The sequence below is a fragment of the Nothobranchius furzeri genome, chromosome 3 (assembly GCF_043380555.1).
Source record: "Nothobranchius furzeri strain GRZ-AD chromosome 3, NfurGRZ-RIMD1, whole genome shotgun sequence".
Taxonomy (NCBI): Eukaryota; Metazoa; Chordata; class Actinopteri; order Cyprinodontiformes; family Nothobranchiidae; genus Nothobranchius; species Nothobranchius furzeri.
The window spans coordinates 62,078,331-62,094,136 of NC_091743.1; the positions used below are offsets into that span (position 1 = coordinate 62,078,331).

Below are 15,806 nucleotides of genomic sequence, written 5' to 3' on the forward strand. Positions count from 1 at the left end.
GCATCCATTGTTTTTTAAAGGATTAGAAAAAAATAAGTCAACATCAAATTGTAGTGAGACTCTTTAATACGTATATAAATATAAACATTTATTTCTATTTATGCTACAATTATCACAATTTGAAAATATTTAACACATTGTTGAAAACTAATCTAATCAAGTAAGCTGTAAGAGACTCCTAACATTTTCTTTCTGTTGAGGCATTTTAAATCATTCTAATAGTTTTAATATTTTTTTTTAATAAACTTCTTCAAAAATTATCTTTCTAGATATTTTATTTACGTTGATACCCTTTGCGTCGCACTAGAACCTCCACGGGTCAGGCTGTGTGGGGAGTTACGATGCGTGCGGGGTTAAAGTTGAAAGGTTACAATTTTGTTGTCTTTGTATAAAGGAGTGGAGCTCGATCTCGCATCACTCTTCCCTCTTCCCCGAGTCCTTTTTAAACTCTCCCCCGGGTTTCTACCCTCCCGAACCTCTCCCCTTCTACCCTTACAACCCCAACCCTCCCCCTTTCACTTTGCAGCCCGAGAAGCAGGTGAGTTAGAATTTTTTTTGCGTGTTTTTCCTCAAATTTGTTATGGTCCGAAGTAGCGGAAAGAAATCGCGCCCTGTAGCTGCTGCTTATGCTAGCAGGCCGCGTGGTGATGAACACGCAGTCACTGTTCGCAGTGATGGGGGTTAGCTTAGCTTTAGCAGCCACGGTCCCCCCCCCCCCCCCCCCCCCCCCCGTTTACGTTGGTTTATAAAAAGATAATACTCATTATTTATCGTTACATTTGGTTAAGAGAAGATCTGAATACGTTCTCACGGATTTAACCTATTTACCAGCAGATATTTATGTTGACGAAGTAAGCTAACTAGCTGGCGTTGCTAACAAGCATGCTCCATTCATTTTTACCACCCGAATGCTAAAAAGCTAACATACTTTCAACTAGCTTCTATTATTAAAATAAATACTTAAAACTAAACTCCACAGTCACAACTATCAATGTATTTAGTATTTAGTAATGTATAGTTGTAATTTTGTTACGTGATTAGCACAGTTGGTTTTATTAGCAACAATACGATAATTAGACGTGCAGTTGTTGATAAACTTGTCAAAAAGCTTATGACGAGTTTTACCACACGAGCATGTGCTATTCTTCGTATTTGGAGTTTAGCCATCGACACTAAATCACTTTGTTTCACTCGTCTTAAAACGATTCAAGGCATGCACCTAAGCAGCAAAATAGCTCATTTCATGTTTTCCTGCATCGTCACAGACATTGCATAAACGATGTCTTCAAATAATGAAACCTGTTTGGTAGAAACTTTTCCACTGAGCGATAGAATGGTTGTCAATGTGAGTGTTTTTCTACCACCAACTAAAAGTGTTGATGTGATCAAGTAAAATAATTGCTTAATGAACTTGATGAATTTAGAAGCCTTTGCATATTTATCTTTTAAGTTGTGAAAACTTAGTAATGCTATGTTTGTATCCCAGAAGACTATTCTGGGCAAAAGGTTATCTGAGATCCTAAATTGGTGTGTTTCTGCTCACATGCGCAATAAAGAAACTTGACATCAGACTTTAAAACCTTTTGCTTTTAAGTAAAATTTTACTCTGTATTGTAGGTAATTAATTGTATTTTAACATTGTCTCCATTCCTCCCTCCAAGTTTATAATACTGTTTTGTTTATGTGCTTTAGGTTCATCTCTGTGACTAAAGACTCCAGTTTTGTGCTGACACTATAGTTGCCGTTATGGACTCTGGAGTGATTGAAGGCGGGCTCAATGTCACCCTCACCATTAGGCTGCTCATGCATGGCAAGGTGAGGTCATTCATCAGCTGCTTGCGTGGGCATTCTAAGAGCAAATGACATTTTTATTTATGGAAAATGAAGTCTTCCCTTTGGGATTCATGGACCAATGGGATGTGAAAGGGCATTGGCTGGATGATTGGATCCTGTATTTTATGGCACAACAGAAAAGTTTGTTTTATTACGAGACTCCAGTACATACTACTTGATTCTATTCAAATATAATTTTATGCAAGTCATTTTAATGGCTATCTTGAAGCACCTAATGGATCATCATTCAGCAGTTGTATACTAAATACCTTTGGATATGATATCATTTTCTTCCCCGTGTTTGGTTTGGTGCACAGATCCATATAAGTCCAGCATTGAAACTTGAGTTTTTAATATTTATGTCTGGCTGTCAGAAAAAAGTTTCAGCAGAATCATATCAATGCTAAAAGAGAGATGGCCAATTAATAAATTCTTAGCAAAGCTAGCTGGGAGAAAAGTAAAACACATTTTCAGGTTGAATCTCAGCTTGTATTTTATTCAAAAATTTACTTTCCAGTTCTATCGTTCATATGCAGATCTCAAACTTGCCATGTTTTTTTTTTTTTTTTTTTTTTTTTTTTTACATCCTGATGGCAAAATACTTTTTCTATCATAGTTATGATTGGAATTTATAATTTGCATCCTTGTTAAATGGATTTTCTAATGACTGATGATCCCTCTGGGACTAATAAAGTATCTTTGATTTGATTTAAAAGAAATAAATAAAAGAAGCCCAAAAGAACAAGATGCCACTTTCTGATGATCAGATCTTAAAATTCAGTGGCATTGCAAGTCATTTGTTTCAAGTCCATCTGGCGTTTTCTAACGGCAGCATAGCTCCACACTTGTCATGTTGTGAGTCCTACTGTTGGCTGTTATGGTGATTTTCAAAGCTGTGAGGCCTGTAAGCAACAGTTTGAAAGCTGGCTCTTTCAAATTTAATATTTTACTGCAAACTTGCTAAACCATATTCAACATAAAAATAATTGCTGACACATTTACTCTTATTTAGGAAGTTGGAAGCATCATCGGAAAGGTAAGCTTTAAAAATTATTGATTGCACAGTTCTCAGTCTTGTTTTCAAATTGTAATACATTTGACTGATCTGATTCTCTAATAGAAAGGTGAATCTGTGAAGAAGATGAGAGAAGAGGTAAGTTATTTTATACTTGTTGCACTAATCTAATAATAGAGGTCAAGTTTCTAATTTGTAGATGTCTACAATTTATCTTTATAATCAAATGGCAACAATTTTTTTAGAGTGGCGCTCGCATCAACATTTCTGAAGGCAATTGTCCTGAGAGGATCATTACTTTGGCAGGTCCGACCACTGCCATCTTTAAAGCGTTTTCCATGATCATTGAAAAGTTGGAAGAGGTGTGTACTGAGGGTTGCAGGATAACGTTAACCGATTAAGTTATGGACTTGATTAATCTAAAGCTTTGTACTGTTGTTGTCAGGATATAAGAAGCTCAATGACAAACAGCACAGCTACCAGCAAGCCACCAGTGACCCTACGCATTGTGGTGCCTGCCAGCCAGTGTGGCTCCCTCATTGGGAAAGGAGGTTGCAAGATCAAGGAAATTCGAGAGGTGAGTTTGAAGAATGTATATTCTAGAATAAAAAGGCTGGCTTTATGCCATCTTTTATTTCTTAAAGGGACATGGAAGTTTGACAGCTAATACATTTCTTCTTAATACATTCTCCTGCAATGCCCTGGTCCTGTAGAATGAGCCCTGGCATTTTTACTGTGATTGCCTGTTTTTCTGTAAAATCACAGAAAAGAGCTGCTTGGGTCGAGCAGGCTGCTTCATGCGCGTTCACGCTCAGGCATAGCCCATAGTATTTGCTATCCGTATATTTAGCAGCAGAGAGAGGTAGTGCCAACTCGGCGACTTTGTCGCTGTTCCTAACGCCTAGTGATGAAGCTAGCTACATTTCTGAGGACGCTTAGCTACTTTCTGTAGAAGTTTCTTCTAGATATTTCTTGCAAATTAGCAACAAAATAGCCATTTTCACTTCGAACTGTTCTTTGGTTTGACGTTGTTTCAGGTGTCAAGGATATAAATGTTATAGATACTGTGAATGTTACTAGAGTGTAGCTCATCTTGTAGGATGTCTGACTCCCATGCAGAAGACCTGGGTTCGATTCTGGGTGTGACTATAGTTCATTTAGAGTTTCTTTTTTACATTAATGGTATATTTTTTTACACTAGGATGCCCAAATTTTTATTTGAGACTCGCCGAACGGCATTGAATTCACAGATAAAAAAGATGTGGGTTCAACTTTCATTTTGGAACAATTTTTCAAGCAAGGGAAGGGAATGATTTGAGCATGCAGGAGGACTGACTCATCATAAACCTTTGTCGGCTGTGCTGAAGAGAAAGGTACAGAACCAAATTATTTAATTAGCTGCGCGTTCTCCTGTCTGTCCTCCGGGCCACACACACACACACACACACGGGACTGTCTCAGCTGTTATTTTTGTTAAGGAGTGTGCACGTACAGCATGCGCGCCTCGTGCACGAGCCTTCTATTGAAGCTGCCGTTACGCTTTTGGCCTGAGGGGGCAATCGCGAGCATAAAAATTCAAAAGTCCGTAAAGTCCCTTTAACATTTTAGGATTGATTTTATGTTTTTCGTTCCAGTCAACTGGTGCTCAGGTACAAGTGGCAGGAGACATGCTACCCAACTCCACGGAGCGTGCCATCACCATTGCTGGCACTCCCCAGTCAATAATTGAGTGTGTAAAACAGATCTGCGTGGTCATGCTTGAGGTATGTTGACTCTTGTATCAGTGACCTCAACAAAGGAAATTTTCTTTGAGTTTGTTGTGTCAGGTTCTGAATGCTTCTGTTTTCCTGCTTTTGTGTGTTTAAGATGGCTTTACCATCTCACTGTTTAATTTTTTTAATCCATTTTACTACTAATGTTATGCCTGATAGGTATTTTTTGTGTATGTGAATTTTAGACATTAATGACTATTATTTACTTTGTCTCCTGTACAGTCTCCCCCTAAAGGGGTCACTATCCCCTACAGACCCAAGCCTTCAGGATCCCCTGTGATCTTTGCTGGTGGACAGGTATTTATGACACATTAGATGGAACGCACTGTTTGTCTAAGGGTGCATTTGTTGCCTGTACTATGGACTTTTGATTATTTTTCATTAATGACCAGATTTACCTAAATAATTGGTTAGCATGACTAACTGTCTGCAGTCTCTTCTAGTAAACACAAAGTAACAGCAGAATACAAACTTTAAAGGTGTGGAAGAAAAAAAAACTATGCTGCAAAGTAAACAGTCATTGGTAGGGTCGTGTTGCTGTTAGCCAATAAGAGGCAAGACGTCCAAATATCAAGAAATAAGACTTCAAACTCTGCTGTGTTTTGCTACTCTCCTCCAGCAGACTTCTTTGTGCTGATTCAAGCCCTTCTGCTCCCCCCCCAACACACACGCACACAGCATTTGCAATACTGGATGAGTGTTGCACACCTTTTAAATATGTGAATTTTCTTGCTCCGGCACTTGTTTATTTTTATTTTTTTGTTTTTGTTTTTCTCAGTTTTAGTTTGAAGCATCATTCTTACCTTTTTTTTTTTTTTTTTTTTTAATGTTGGTCTGAACAAAACACTCTGATGCTTCAGCTCCTAACATCACACGTTTGTTTTATCTTACTAAATACTTTTATTTTATGCTTTAAAAAAGAAAACAAACCTCTTTGATTTTTCCTTAATTCCATTTTATGTCTCTTAAGACTTCTTTCCCCAGAAATGTGGAGACTTTGGACAAGACATCCAAGTTATTACTCTTTAATAATAATAGTTGTTGAAGCCTTGAAGTAGCGTAGTGCTAAAGAAGGATTACGTGATGAAGTTGCCCAACAGGGGCGGATGTGGGGCCTATGAAAGCTTTGTTTTCATATGTTTCAGGCATATGCTGTACAAGGACAGCACGCGATCCCACAGCCGGATGTAAGTGCTGCCGATATTTTTACTTGACCCTTCCCATCATCACCACTCCCAACCATAATTACAGCTGTTCTCTCCCAAAATGTGCAGTCCCCAACCTGCCCACACAGTGTTTCCCCGCCTGCAACTGCTGATGAACCTCCCTCCTGATGTTATTTTTCCCCTCATTCTAGCTACAGATCAGTGCCATTTCTAACATCCATTTAGAGCTGTTTTTGTCACGTTCCTTAATGTAACTGAATTTATTTTGCTGCCCGTGATTGTCCAGAATCTCCACTGTTCCATGAGTAATAATCTGACCCTGCTGCTGACTCATAATCTGTCTTTCCTCTTTGTGCAGATGGATTTTGCATGATTAGTGTGTCCTAGATGATTGCTTTGTATTCAATTTATGTTTTGCCGATTTTTAAAAATTTTTTTAAGATGATCAGACAGAATATGCAGTTATGGTGTACACTTCAGTAGTAGTCCCTCTGTGTGGGACCAATCCCTTAAATTCCACTCTCGGTAGGGTTGAACAATCCATCGATTTCTGATAGACATTTCAGATGAGATTATGGGATCATCAAAGCTGCATTTTTGGGCAGTACTACTGACTGACCCATGATCAACTATTTTACACATCTGGGGGATGTTCCTTGTTTTTTTTTTTTAAAGTGTAGTGGTGGAAGAAGTGAACTTCTGGGTTGTGGGACCTCGAGGCTTGAGCTGGAACAGCGGTGAATTTGGTCATTTTTTAGTTTATTCTTCTTGTGGCTACTACAGTAGTTGTCTTTTGGGCACAATCTGCTGCTCTGTGCTCAGTTTTTCCTCTGTCGCTCATTGTCTTCTCGCAGTGCAGCTTGTATCAGTGAGGGGTAGGGACACACGAGCTGATTTGCCAGCTTTCTGAAGAGAATTTACGATAACACCATGTCCACTTGAAAATGCAACTTCAATTCTTCCAAAAACCACTTGAATTTTTCTGATGGCACCAATTGTAGCTGGGTTACAGGTAGGGCTGGGGGTAAACGATTATTTTTAAAACGATTATTCTGACGATTATTTTATCGAATAGTCGACTATTCTAATGACTATTTAGAAAATTAATCTAATGATTATTTTTCTATTGCACAATTAACAAAAACCAGAAAATCTCAAATAAATTCCTCAAAAAAATTGATAAATTCTTACTGTAAGAGAATAAACATTACAGGCCTTCCATTTTGTATAACACTGCTTTTATTGTGTTGGTTGGTTATGTTCTGGTGACGTGTAGAACTTGGGAGTGCAGGCTGCTGCCTGAGAGGTGGTAGAAGATGGAGTGTCTCCATGCTGCTTTGTTTTGGTCACTTATGTGCGTGAGGCGAGTGGTCTTACGGGTTAAACCAAACTCAAGGTGATATTTTACACTAAACCGAAAACCCACAACACTCTAAATGTAATAAAAGGGAGATCTACACCACAAAAAAGATGAACTCTAAACCAAAACGTAAAAGCTTATCCCAACGCAAGAAGCTGTTAGCGAAAATGCTAACAGTAGCTTTACCAACGTTAAGTTCAAGTTACCAAGTTTAAATAAACCAAAAACACCCAGCAGCAAACAGACCAGCACAGAGGAGAGACTGCTACCACCAAAACAGCTCTCCTCATGTCTGAAAGAAGCTCCTTAATGAAGGGAGAAGCGCTCCCGGTGATTTTCTACATCTGCGATAGAGACGAAGCAGCGCATCTGACCCCGGAAGTTGTTGTCCGTTGCCGGGAGACGAAGGGGCAAAACAGGAAAATAATCTAGTAGTGGACGGACGTTGTTCCGGGTCTTCGGTATTTGGCGGAGATGTTAGTGAAGGCGGAGAAGAGGGCGAACTAGAGGAAAAACAGGCAGATTCCTCCTCTATTTACAAACTCCTGGGGATGCAACAAGTGGGCGCGGTGCGTCGACTTCCGGATCTGACGTCGACAAATTTTTAGAATCGAGCCGTCGACTTCGTCGAGGCTTTGCTACAGCCCTAGTTACAGGAACTCAAAGTAAAATGTGTGTAATCTTGGAGACGTGGTTTTGTGAGACAAAATATTCAGAAGGCCCAGAAAAACCTTTATGGCTTTCATCTTTGAGTTAGAGTTAAAACACTCTAATGTTTTGGTCGGTATGTCATTTCGGGTCATGTTACAGTTCCTTTTGATTATTGTGTTGAATCTTGATTTGAAGAAAATCATAAATCAACATGTTCCCTAAAATTGTTCAGCCCTAGCTCCTGATGAACATCTACAGAAGCAGATTAGGGCCACTGAAAAGAATAATTATGACGGTAATCTCAGATTTCTGACTATTTGAATTCTGAGAAAGCGTCAGAGCTCTTTTATTTTTCTCCTCCAGTGGCTCTAATCTTCTTCCGTAAACTTCTGACTATCACCACCCAGTCACGCATTCTTTGTGTCCGACCTCGGTTCCACTCTCATCCCAGCTTTCTACCAGACCCGAAAGCGGCTTGTAACAAATTGGAGGTGTTTTACCTGCGAGCTTCCTTCCATCCAGGAGCAATTCCCACACAAAACTGAAGCAAAAGCGTTCCATGTGGCATGTCCCGCACTGTCACAAAATCACGGGAGAATTGCAACACCACGCGTGATTTCAAAAGTCCACACAAAACCAACCCAGTAGAAAAACGGCTGCATGTATCCAAAAAGGTCTGCGGTTTATTTTCTCTTTACATCGGCTACGGGGGTTTCACAGGAAATGACATCTGTTTATCTGCACTTGGCTTTTATTTTAAGTCTCCGGATGTTTTCACTGCTTTCGTGTTTTGACTTCCTGTTTGGTCTGTTTTGGGAGTGCAGTGTGTTAAAAAAAAACAAACTGTAAATGTAATGATGGCGTCCCTTTGCTTCTGGGATGTGTCCACAATGTTGTACTTAGCTGCCGGTGGAAAGGAACCCGTCCATGATAATGGCGACTAATTGCTACGTAGTGCGTTTTGCGGCCGTTTCACAACACATTCTTGTTCGGTGCAAAGGAGGGGTCAGGCGTTTTATTAAAACAAAACGATATACTGTCTGATCTACGCTTGTTTACATGGAATGTTTTATATCGGAGTAACAAGTTTTTCCATTTATTGGGTTTTCATTTCTTTTAGTTTTATCCTCTCCTGTTAATTCTGTTGCCTACTTTGTTTTTACTTTCCATCTGACTGACAATCTTGAGACTTGCAATTTATTTTTAGCCACCTTCTCTCATGAGGTTTTCGTTGGGACCCGTGGGTTCTCGTTCCCATTGCAAGTCTCTGTCTAGGTATACTTGCACCAGGGCAGTAACAGTCACACGCAAATGATTGAAGCAGGCATATATATATATATATATATATATATATATATATATATATATATATATAACCGGAGTCTTTTTGGAGGTGATGTGAGCATTTCCTTTTTTGTTTTGAGGGAAAAGCGTGGTTAGTGGGACCCATTTCCATTGTGTTGCGTAAGATTTGGATTATGTCTAGACAAGTCCTAAAACACACTGAAAGTTATGAACCTGTTTTTATGCAAAGCTTTGTTCAAATATAGATCTTTTTCTTTGTGTTTTTCCTCTGTGTAGCCGTCTGTACTGATTTTTTTTATTCTGTTTTTTTCCCCTCTTTGTGGTTTTTTCCTCCATTTCTCTCCCCGCCTCCTCCTCTCGCTCTCACAGTCTTCCTCTGCTGCTATTTCTCCACAGCTCACCAAGCTTCACCAGCTGGCTATGCAGCAGACTCCCTTCCCGATTGCAGCAGGCAACCAGGGATTCACTGGTACGAAGCCTGGCGCGCCGGCCTGAATGAAAACATGTTGATCAATTAAGCTGAAACGTCTCACCTTTCTGACTTGATATAAACTTCAATTGTGAACTAATTAGATTTTTCTTTTGTTTTACTTCTGAAAGGGGGGGTGGGGGTCATTGTAGTTTTGAAGAAGTGCGTTCTATCACATGTTTGTCCCAAGTCTGTTATTGTTTAATGTTCTTTCAAGATTTTTATTTTCCTTCCTAGGAATAGATGCTTCTGCTCAAACCAGTTCTCACGAGATGACCATTCCAAATGACGTAAGTTTACCATCAGTATTTGTGCCCTGTTTGACTCGGGGATAATGATGTTCAGGAAGCTGCAGTTTCGTCAACCTTATGTTTGGTTGATGACTTTCATTTTTCTACCTGAAGTCTCACTGTGCCGCTCTTGGCAGCAACATGTAGATGCATGGAATATAACTTTGTGTTAACGTCTCACCCCGAACAGTGTTGCTTCAGTGTTTTAAATCTTTTACTCAGAAAAGCTGTAAAGTCTTTAAAAAAATCACTTTCATCTCTTTTCTGCTGGTTGTTCCATGTGGAGGTTAGCTGAAGTCAAGGTACCTCACTTCCTGTGTCCTCCTGTAGCCTGGCCAGCCAACCCCATGCTTCCTTATGGGAAACATTGGGTCTGGGAACTCTCCCATTCAAATAACCCCACCCCCTGAGAACTTTTAACTGAGCCAGTCAACGCTGAGCAATCACACGGCGACGATCAGTTTCTCAAAAACAACGAAGATGGCGTCTGAAGCGGAGTTCGCTGCGGCTCTCCTCTGTTCTAAATGACTTGAACACATCTTGAAAACCACAAGAAGTAGAAGCTCTAGAGGACTTTCTTCTAAAGAAAGATGTTTGCACTGTTGCCAGACGCCATTTTTGACTACAGTTTTAAAACTACAGCATCGCGCGGTACAGTTGGCATTTCCACCCTTTTTTCTGATTGGTTATTTTAGAGCTGGCTAGTCCCGCCCCTCATGTGCCTCTCTGCCAGTGAGTAACCGGACTAGTGCTCTGTGCAGAATTAAACGGAGGACGAGTCTGGCAGGCCAGGTCATGGCAGTTCTTCTCACTATCGCTAAAACTCAAACATTAGTTTTGTAAATTCTCATTTTTCCCAAGATATGAGGCTCATGAACTTGAATTTAACCAATTAGTGATTCCTAGTTTTGTGCACAGCCAGAACATATTAGCATTCAGCATGAAGGTTTCTCTGGTGGTTAGAACAAAGTATTTTTAATCTGTTGGTAAAAGTTGTATCCTAAGTGTGTGTACAAAGTTTACTAAGGGTGTTGGTCTAATATCCCTGTATGTATTTAGTAACTGCAGTTCTGTCAATTTTCTGCATTTTTTTTTTCAAACACAGCTTATTGGATGCATCATTGGCCGCCAGGGAGCCAAGATCAACGAGATCAGGCAAATGTCTGGTGCCCAGATCAAGATCGCAAATCCAGTGGATGGATCAACCGATCGCCAGGTTACCATCACAGGCTCGCCTGCCAGCATCAGTCTCGCTGAGTACCTCATCAACGCCAGGTGAGATTAGGAGAAAAAAAGATTTTGTAGTGTTGGCTTTTCTTTTTTTAATCAGGGATGATCCCGGAGTAGCTTCTGAATGAGAATGAAAATCAGGAAGATGTTGTGCTGGATCAAGGTTTTACTAATTTTACAAGACTGGTTTAATTTCATGAAATCATAAATAAAGTTTACTTTCCAGCTTCATTTGATCTATAAATCTCCTCTGAGGTTTGTTATTTTCCTGCTCCTCCACATTGATCCATCACTACAGAAATTATTTGAGGCTATTTTCTTCTTTTTTTTCTCTTGGTCACATCCCTGAGTGAATTTTTTTTACCCCCAAACCCTGCCCCATTCCTCCTCCCACCCTAACACCCCTCCCCACCCATTGCTCACCAGCCTGCCCTGTGACCCATCCCGACTGTGTTGTCCCTCTCTCCTTGTCTCTCTTTCTACAGTGTAGAGTCCTCTAAACCACCTCCCTCCTCCTCCTCTTCCTCCTCCTCCTCCTTGAACCCTGAACAGACCAGCTTGTGCCCTCCCTCCACCTCTACTACTGCTACTACTACTACTACTACCACCACCACCACCACCTCCTCTGCTGCTACCTCCTCCTTCTCCTCCTCTTCCTCTTCTTCATGTGTGGTGCCCCCCACAGCCTCCATCCCTCTGTCCTTGTTGGCTCCAGGGCCGCCTCCTCCCTCTTCTTCCTCCTCCGCTCCTTCTTCCTCCACTGACTCCCTGCTCCCCAGCTCTCCTGCCTGTGTGTCAAGTCTCCTCAGTCTGAAGCCCCTGCCTCTCCTGGCCCTCCATGTTGTCAGTGGGGCCAGTAAACCCCCGCACTCAATCCCCACTGAGCCCAAAGTTGCCTCCGAGCTGGGCTCCAAGTCTAAAAGGCGCAGGCTCTCCCCTTACTAATGAAGGAAACCTAAGTCGCCTCCCGCTGAGGTGCTGACAGAGCTCTGTCTGTACCTGCACTTGCTTTTGTACCCGGCTGTGACACGCCCCGCTTCCTGCAGAAAGCAACCCCCTTGTTACAAAGCCAGAGAGATGATTGACGCCATATTTGTAAAATAATTGTAGCTTGATCTTACGTGTCTCTTTAAGATGTGACATGTCGAGTGCATTATATTTTTAAATGACTGTAAACTTAGCATGGACTGGGAATGATTTCACTGAATCATTGATATGTTTTTGTGAAAGCTCTGCTCAGGTAGCGGCTCACATAAGATGTCACGTTGTGTTTGTGAGATTAGTTTTCTTCCAGTTTAGTTTTAAATGACTGTTGGTTTACATAATTGTGTTTGAGGATAACTTTAATTTTCTTATAAGGAATATATATATATATATATATATATATATATATAATTTTTTTTCCCTCAGGTATAAATTCACCAAGTCAGCCCTTTGGATGGTGTTGGTGGCATCCGCTTACTACAACTCCATTAAAGACCAAGTTCACTGAGAAACATTTTTTTTTAAATCTGTTATTTTAGAAAATGATCGGCCACTCTGGGTCTCACATGCAGGCTGAAAATTAAAATTATTCTCCCCCATTTCCTGCCTTAGCTTCTGACAGACTGAGAATTGCTTGGGTCAGATAAAGCCAGTCACATCTGTCACAATGGAAATTGGCATTCATGGACTCACCATCTTTGCTAACAAGGGGGAGTCTGTTGCTGGTTTAGCGTCCAGGAAACATCAGTGAACGTCTCAGCTAGTATACGCTAACTGTTAGCATTCGTAACTCTGTCACACAGCAGAACTCCTTCAGACTTGTGTTTTTTGTGGATATAAAACATCAAAGTGAAGAGACTCGGTGGCAGAGTAACATTGCTCTTGGCCAATCAGAGGCAAGTCTGAAAATCAGGAAATAAACTCAATTCTCCCGTCTGCTACACCCCTCTGCTCTGACTAAATTCTACTGTCAGAAACAGGAGTGCCAGAGCTTTTTTTCGCCACAGATCGACTCACAAGCCATTCATTTAGACTACACCGCTGCAAATGTATAAAAAAAACAAGTGAACTTGGTCTTTAAGAAACTATTGGCCAGGCTTTCCATTTGATGCGTAAACAACATGTTGCATATTACACGTTTTACGTTCAGTGGTGCATTCCTTCCCACTTGAAACACTTTCGACTCAAAACGACCATTGTGTTCGCTCGGCTGATCCGTGTGGTCATGAAATGGCTTGAGAATTACAAAACCATGCATGATTTTTCCAGTTCACACGATGACGAGTTAAGTAAAACTGCTGAACATCACTGGTTCTGGAAGTGTTGCACATAAAAAAATGGAGTCCAAGCATAAATTTAGCTAAAGGACAAGATGCTATGCTTCTGGGCATGCCCTAAATGTGCATTTTGGGGGCGGGTGGAAATGCACCTATCCATTACTCATGACTCTGTGTACGAGACATGGCGAACATTACGTAACGCTTGCATGTCTGATGGAAAGGCCTGATTAGAACTAATTTAATTAATAGTCATTCAAGAAGTACAAGATGGGGAAAATACATTTCTATCATAAATATGAAGCTGCAGAAGCTTGATAGCGTGTATGTGTGTGTGTGTATATATATATATATATATATATATATATATATATATATATATATATATATATATATATATATATATATATATATATATATATGTATATATATGTATGTGTGTGTGTGTGTGTGTGTGTGTGTATATATATATATATATATATATATATATATATATATATATATATATATATACACACACACACACCACACAATTTATTTTATTTTTTTAAATACACATTTAAAAGTGAACCCTAAAAATTCCATTTACAAGACTGAAGGACAGCAGATATGCTTTATAATGATACATGTTTGAGTTATAAATGGTGCCATAATTTGTTCTGTTCTTTTCTGGTGGAAAATCTTCTCACCGAAGCAGTCAAATTAGTTGCAGCTTTGCTGAATTGGCTTTTTTTTATCCTAAAGGAAAGACTCTTTTCCTCCCATTTTGTGAGTTTTTGCTACATCTTCAACACTTCTGCAGCTTCATATTAACCCAGAAACATGAGTTAGGTAGATCCTGTCATCTGTAAACTACTCAGATTTTGATTCAATTTCTCATTTGCATCGTAAAGCATCCCCTTTCCTCAAACAGGAGATCTGTTTTTATATAAGTGTAATTTCTCCTGGTAAATAAAACTCCATAAAAAGGTTTATATTGTGATGTACAGTGGATGATTTTGATGTTGATCTTTTCTGTCTGATTGCATGCCTTCCTTTCTGTTTGGGTGTCTGTTTCTCCAGGCTTTCCTCCGAGACCACAGGACTGGCCGCCAACTGATAGGACACTGCATCTGCACTAAATCTCACTTTTCTATCATCGGCTACCATAAAGCAGTCAATGCAACTATCCCAACTTCAGAGTTTATATATTGTTGTACGTCCTCTTCCTCATTTCGAATCACTTCAGGCGCCATCAGTTTATTTTTTCCTCTAGTTTTTTTTATCAAAAGAAGCATATAATTGGGTTTTAATTTTTTTTAGGCTTTTAGGTTTTCCAGGGTTTTTAGTCTTGCTTTTGTTGACCTATTTACTTTATTTTATTTTTATTTTTTTGCCATGACAGAAGTAGAGTTTAAAAATAAACTGATTAGGACATAGATTTAGCTCTGTACAGGTCTTTTCTTTACAAAGAGGAAAAATAAAAACAATCAAAAAAGTAAGAATAGTGACTGTTTCATTCTGTTTGTTTTTATTTTTGCCCATATTTACTTGCTTTAAGAAGAAATGGCGCCTTCGCCCTGTGTCACCTTTTCAACAGAAGTGCAGCTGAAGTGCTTTGTAACGCGAGTTATGTCACAGATGAGAAGACATAGCTGTAGATGCACTGTCACTGAATATATCTGGTTATGATAAATGTTCTAACACTCAAGATTAATTTATTCAGATCATTTTCAAATGTGCATTAAGACTCATCACGTTTTCTCTCCTCTCCATGTCATTCCGGTCCCTCCCCCACCACCTCGTCTTGCTTTGAGATAATGTGTTGATATTTCCTGGGATGGGCAATTTTTTGGGGTTGGACTCGGTTCAAGGGATCAGAAGCAGAGGGTTGGCCTCGCTTTTTTTGTATAGATTGATATATACTTAAAAAAAGTTAAAATATTTGTTTTAAATGGAAGAATTTTTTTTTAAAACTACCAAAGTGGAAATAACTTCTGGACACTGATTGGTCAAATAAATATGATGAGGCTGAGGAGTGAAACGATTTATTCTTTGAACTAAACAAAGAAAAGGGTTGTGAGTTAACACAAGGTTCCTGCTCTTTGCTTTGCTCGACTCAGATTTGTTTTTAATTTGCAGGACAGAAAACCTTTTGTGCACGTTGTTTGAGACTGTAGACCTGGGTGTCACATATTGTTTTAAAAAAAAGCTGAAATAAAGATGTAAAATGCTCAAACCACACATGTCATTAAGAATTTTGTTGTAAGTAAGCTGGTCCTGATAAATGCTGAAAGGTTAAAATGTCTTCCATGAACACAGGAAGTCTGTTAGCACTCTGATTAACTACTTTTTGGATGTAAAATCACAATGAACGAAGAAGCTTGGCAGAAATCACATTTGTCTCACTCTGATGTTGAAGTGAATTATCATTTATCTAAGATAGTCCTGGGACGGCTGGACTTCTTGAACTGA

The 15,806-nt window shown here is 39.6% G+C and overlaps 1 protein-coding gene across 7 annotated transcripts; it reads left to right on the plus strand.

The window, feature by feature from the left end:
* The first annotated feature begins 390 nt into the window (after nt 1–390).
* Nucleotides 391–14,836, plus strand: LOC107385316 (poly(rC)-binding protein 2). Of its 7 annotated transcripts, none has more exons than XM_015959120.3 (13): nt 391–538; nt 1,693–1,815; nt 2,846–2,869; nt 2,954–2,986; nt 3,094–3,210; nt 3,294–3,425; nt 4,483–4,611; nt 4,843–4,917; nt 5,766–5,807; nt 9,472–9,571; nt 9,809–9,861; nt 10,967–11,136; nt 14,415–14,836. In XM_015959120.3, exons 2-13 carry the CDS (start codon nt 1,747–1,749, stop codon nt 14,449–14,451), a joined length of 981 nt encoding a protein of 326 aa, XP_015814606.3. In that variant the 5' UTR covers nt 391–538; nt 1,693–1,746; the 3' UTR covers nt 14,452–14,836. The 7 variants fall into 7 exon arrangements, with proteins under 7 accessions (XP_015814606.3, XP_015814607.3, XP_070406017.1 ...); XM_015959121.3 differs by having other exon boundaries at nt 9,499–9,571; XM_070549916.1 differs by lacking the exon at nt 14,415–14,836 and adding an exon at nt 11,577–12,176.
* The last annotated feature ends 970 nt before the right edge of the window (nt 14,837–15,806 follow it).

What these genes read in the sequence shown, in the direction of transcription:
- LOC107385316 (XM_070549916.1), top strand. Translation starts at nt 1,747, where the DNA reads ATGGACTCTGGAGTGATTGAAGGCGGGCTCAATGTCACCCTCACCATT. An exon ending in TTGGAAGCATCATCGGAAAG is followed by an intron (nt 2,870 to 2,953) that starts GTAAGCTTTAAA and finishes ATTCTCTAATAG; the next exon opens with AAAGGTGAATCTGTGAAGAA. An exon ending in TCTGCGTGGTCATGCTTGAG is followed by an intron (nt 4,612 to 4,842) that starts GTATGTTGACTC and finishes TCTCCTGTACAG; the next exon opens with TCTCCCCCTAAAGGGGTCAC.